This window comes from Mandrillus leucophaeus, unplaced genomic scaffold (genome assembly GCF_000951045.1).
Source record: "Mandrillus leucophaeus isolate KB7577 unplaced genomic scaffold, Mleu.le_1.0 Scaffold160, whole genome shotgun sequence".
Classification (NCBI taxonomy): domain Eukaryota; kingdom Metazoa; phylum Chordata; class Mammalia; order Primates; family Cercopithecidae; genus Mandrillus; species Mandrillus leucophaeus.
Window position 1 is genome coordinate 492,198 of NW_012101588.1, and position 4,856 is coordinate 497,053.

General features: G+C 44.9%; 1 protein-coding gene across 1 annotated transcript in view; it reads left to right on the forward strand.

Annotated features, from left to right (window-relative positions):
• Nucleotides 1-4,856, forward strand: part of LPA (lipoprotein, Lp(a)) — a 135,040-nt gene that overhangs the window by 47,528 nt on the left and 82,656 nt on the right. The window contains exons 9-10 of the mRNA XM_011975969.1: nucleotides 137-318; nucleotides 1,455-1,634. Of these exons, the coding sequence (XP_011831359.1) occupies nucleotides 137-318; nucleotides 1,455-1,634 (362 nt within the window). The remainder of the gene's footprint in view (nucleotides 1-136; nucleotides 319-1,454; nucleotides 1,635-4,856) is intronic.

Consider the following 4,856-nt stretch of genomic DNA (forward strand, 5'->3'; position numbering starts at 1 on the left):
GGAATCATATGGTACTTTTAATGGGTATGTTAGAAAGGCACCGGTAATGACCTTGTTCCCGCACAAAGGAGAGGATGTCGGGTGCCCCTACATATTGTCCCACCTCTTGTGACATGTATCGTTTTGGAATTTCCAGTGGCTTGATCAGGAACTACTGCAGGAATCCAGATCCTGTGACAGCCCCTTATTGTTATACGATGGATCCCAATGTCAGGTGGGAGTACTGCAACCTGACACAATGCTCAGACGCAGAGGGGACTGCCGTCGCACCTCCGACTGTCACCCCGGTTCCAAGCCTAGAGGCTCCTTCTGAGCAAGGTAAGGAGCCTGTGGCCAGACATCTACACGCTTAGACGCCGAGATGAAAAGCCATGGAAATTCTGACTGGTGAAACAGCTTTCAATGGTCCACGGATGCTGGAGTGTTGACCGAGTTCTGCCATGTAGAAGGAAGCCTCCGTGCAGTCTCTGGAGGAGTCAGGGGAGTGATTTCTGGTACAACGTGGGTGAGCTGTGTCTTTAGAATGGGCACAAACCCTCCAGGGTGTGCCCAGGAAGCTTTTTCAGGGATTTCTTCAAGTAGACAGCATTCGGTGCAATCTTCAGCATTGCAGATTCCAAGAAATATGACTCTGGAGCCTGTGACCCTCGAGAAGCCTAATCGGGCTTCCTTAATTCCATATCGCCCTGGGTCTGTGGAGCAGCACGTGAACTCCCAATGCTCTAAGGCTCTGCAGCCCTAGGCTTGAAGGGACTGATTTCTCCGTGTTCTTAAAGCTCTTTCTGATGGTACTTGTACCTGGGAGGGGTCTGGAGAGAAAGAGTAGTAGATTTCTCCTTTATTACAATTCAGGATGCGGGGCACCAGAGGATTCCCTCTCTCCTCCAAAGGAATAAGCTTTTGACCTGGACACATCCCTGAGAAGCAAAGTGTCTTTGTCTTCAGTCAGATGTAGAGGACCGTTTTCTGCCCCATGACCCGGAAGCCAAAGGCCTTTGACTTTCATGATGAACGGTCTCGGGAAACATGCAAGATTTCCATGTCTGTCCCCACCTCTGCCCCTGACAGCCGATTACCACCCGCAGCCCGCATTGCCAAGTGCAGTGCATTTTGCTCGAGCCTGCCCCATCCTCCTCATGAACATTCAGTAGAGTTTCCCAGAAAGGTGCTTGCTCATGAGCGCACTTTCCAATGAGGAGCAGTCTGATCTGTTCTCTTTCTCTAAGGTTGCAGGTGAAATATTTCCAAGAACTGACTACGGTTCTAGAATGGTAGGAATCTGTTGCTTTGGTGTTGGTTTGTTGGTTGGTTTTCTCACATCCCTCGGCCTACAGATAAGGAAAAGAGTACGGTCGTAATTCTCATAGACTCCTTCCTGGTTGTGTCATCAGTGGCTTCACATGTATCTCTGTTCTCAGAGATACTCAGCTTGATTTCTTCTGTTTTCCTTTCAGCACCGACTGAGCAAAGGCCTGGGGTGCAGGAGTGCTACCACGGTAATGGACAGAGTTATCGAGGCACATACTTCACCACTGTGACAGGAAGAACCTGCCAAGCTTGGTCATCTATGACACCGCACTCTCATAGTCGGACCCCGGAAAACTACCCAAATGGGTATGTCTTTGTTCTTTACCGTAAGAGAAGAAAGGGTCAACTGAAGTTTCTGTTAGAAGAGACGTGCTTCAAGCTGAGTTCTCCAAGCTCAACTTGTGTCAGACGCCGATGGCGTAGCAGAATGTCTCAGGATGATTGCCTTGGAGCCTAGGGTCTGAGAGAAGAGAACTGTTAAGCTGCCTGTCCTTCCTCCTAGTTTTATGGAGCAGAAGGAACATCTGGAGGCGAGGACATCACATGATGAAGAAAGTCAGAATGGCAAACGACCAAACACTTAGATTACCCTTCCGCAACACCCACTAAGGGTCAATGAAGACTTTCCAATTGGAATTCTGTTATTCTGACTTCCAATTCCTGAAGGGAAGGTTGTGTTTGCCTTTTCTGTCTGGGCTCATGAGGAAAGAAAGGTGCTTATTTATGGACAGGTAAATGTATCTCTTCCTACGTCTATGTAAACTCCAATGGGTAGGGAAACACTCGGCCTTAAGTACCAGTGACCTGAAGGGATATGGGTTCACAACAAGAGAAGAGCCAAGGCAGGAAGGCAGATGAGAGTGAGCAAAGAGATGGATGCTGAAAAACAAAAGGGATGTGGAGATGGACAGAAGCTTGGTCTGAGCACCCCAGGGCCAATTTTTTGGCCACGAGCGAGTACGAAAGACATGGGAAAATGGTTTCTCCATGTGGCACAGGAGATGGTAGAGGACCTAGAGAATTGAGAGAGGGGCAACGATGAGCTCAACTCCATAGATGCCTTGGCTTTCTTCCTGGATAGCCTTCCTGCACTGACTAGCAAGGAGGTGGAGCCCAAGCAGACTGTAGCCATCTTGCTGAAGGTAGGGGAGTGGTGGGAGTTTGGGATGACTCTGGTAGCTAAAACTTTCTAGGTCTGCCAGAAATAAGACCTGATTTGTGGAGGAAAGGAACTCTACAAATATGCAAAGAAGTCTCCTCCAGTTGTTGGCCTGACATGACGCTGCATGTGCACAGAAAATGGTTCCACAAGAAAGTATGGCAACGAACATTTACTGAGAAACAGAAACTACAAAAGAACAGCAAGCTCAATAAAGGAGACAGAGATCACATAGCACTGTGGAAGACTGGAGTTCTTACTAGCTAGACGGGAGAGTCCTCACAGAACACGTTGCCATTTCCGTGGAGACCCTAGAACAGCCATATTAATATATTCCGAGAATACAGGCAGCTGCAGACAATCCCTTTCATAGCTGAAAAGAGAGTGTCCAAGCATCAAATCGGTTTTCAAGTCAATGAACTGCCAGTGAGAGGAAATCTCAAGTCTCTTTACAAGTAAACAAGAAAGTCAATTGGCTCAGCTATGAGGTATCCCAAGAGTGAGTCCTAAATTTAAACTTTGACTACATGTCGCAAAGCATTTCGTGTGATCCATAACCAGGAAATAAATCAGGCAATACAAACAAGCTCAGAAATGACAGACATGATTAGAATTGCATGAAAATTTGACATATCAGTATGACAACCGATTTCAAATATTTAAACAAATGAATATGAAACAAACCAGATGTTATATCAAGAGAAATTAACAGTATAGAATAGCCAAATCAAATTAACGAACTAATATAAAAACAGTATGTCTTAAATGAAAAAATTACTGCATGGCCACCTGATCAAGTTAGACGTTTCAGAAGAAAAAAGTAACGAAAAAGCAATTCTACAGAACCTACAGAACTACTTACACATACACTCCCAAATTCAAAACACACCCGTACACGGACACACGCAAAATCTCACAAGTTCTCTCACACACAAGGACACTCCAGAAGAAATAGTGCAATACAAAATCAGTCGAGCTTCACAGACATGTAGGAAAATATGAAAAGATTTATTGCATGTGGGAAGCAAGTCACAGAAAAGAGCAAGGGAGTTTGGAATAGAAGCAAGTACCGGAATCAAGGATGGTTGATAACTTTTCAATTATGAAGAACGTTGACAAAATCACAGTTTCATGAAACTCTAGGGATCAAATAGGAAATTTCAGAAACAAACAAACAAACAGAAAAAACCGTGTGTGCTGTACTTCTGTACATCACAGGTCGAAGGTAACAAGGCACAGGCATAATACGAAGAAACATCTCAGGAGAAAGTAGAGGAAAAAGAGCTGTGTCTTCCCAGAAATACAGTGATACAAATTGCTAATGCGTTCACCTCAGAAACACTGGAAGCCGGATGCCAGGGATTATTATTAAAATGATAATCTGGAACTAGAAGAGAACAACCGAGAATGCTGAATCCAACAATAAAATGCCTTGATGACGATCTCTGTTGGATAAATGCATATTGTGCACTGCCCCAAACAAAGCAACCAGAAACTGCCAGACTTTGGAATGAGCAGCCTTATGTAACAAGAGACGTGACCCGAAGGAATTAGATAGAAGAAGAATAGAAGAAGAAGGGAACTTTCTGCAGCCCACATAATATAGAATCCAGCAATTCACAAACGTAGATAGATGTAAATGCAAAATATTTTCTCGATCAAATTTCTATGTCTTTTTGAATGAGAGTTGACTGCTTGAAGCAGAATGATAGCACTATGTTTAAGTTTAGCATATGTAGAGGTAACAATTTGAGCAGGTAGCATAAATCGTGCAGGTAATAATTGGAAGTGTACCACTGTGTCTTACCTCATGCACGATGGTATGTAATATTAACAAAAGGTTACTGTGTGGGTTCAAAGGGATATTGCAAATCCTGGAGCAAACACAAAGTTTTGAGCTCTGAGTTTTATGTTATAATAAGAATATCCCATGCATTCGAAAGAGGGAAGCCAAGGAAGAAAAAGAAGTCTTTCAAGAGCTCGGGCTCTTATACATCCAGTTGCTGATTGAACCAGCTTCCTGGAATGGAGGGTCTGAGGTTGAGACTAGGTCACAGTTGTAGAATCTGTAGAGAGAGAGTGTTGGATCCCCATGGCCCAGAATACATTTCTCATTTTCTCGGGCAGCCACAGGTCATGAATGTGAGGATACTGAGAGGTTGGAGCAAGGTTCTTGGGAGGCATAAGGAAGAGCGAATGCTTCAAAATCCCCGCAGCCCAAAGTCCTCCCCTGCTTTGCCCCCTTCTTCATTGCTTTCTGTTCCTCCGTAGCTGTCCGACCTCTTCAGATCTCTTAATCTACCCTTCCGTTTTCCTTGATGCCATGGTTCCCACTGTTCTTTCACCTCATCCGCTTTCCCTCAGTCCCACAGTGGCTGCGGCCAGCAGA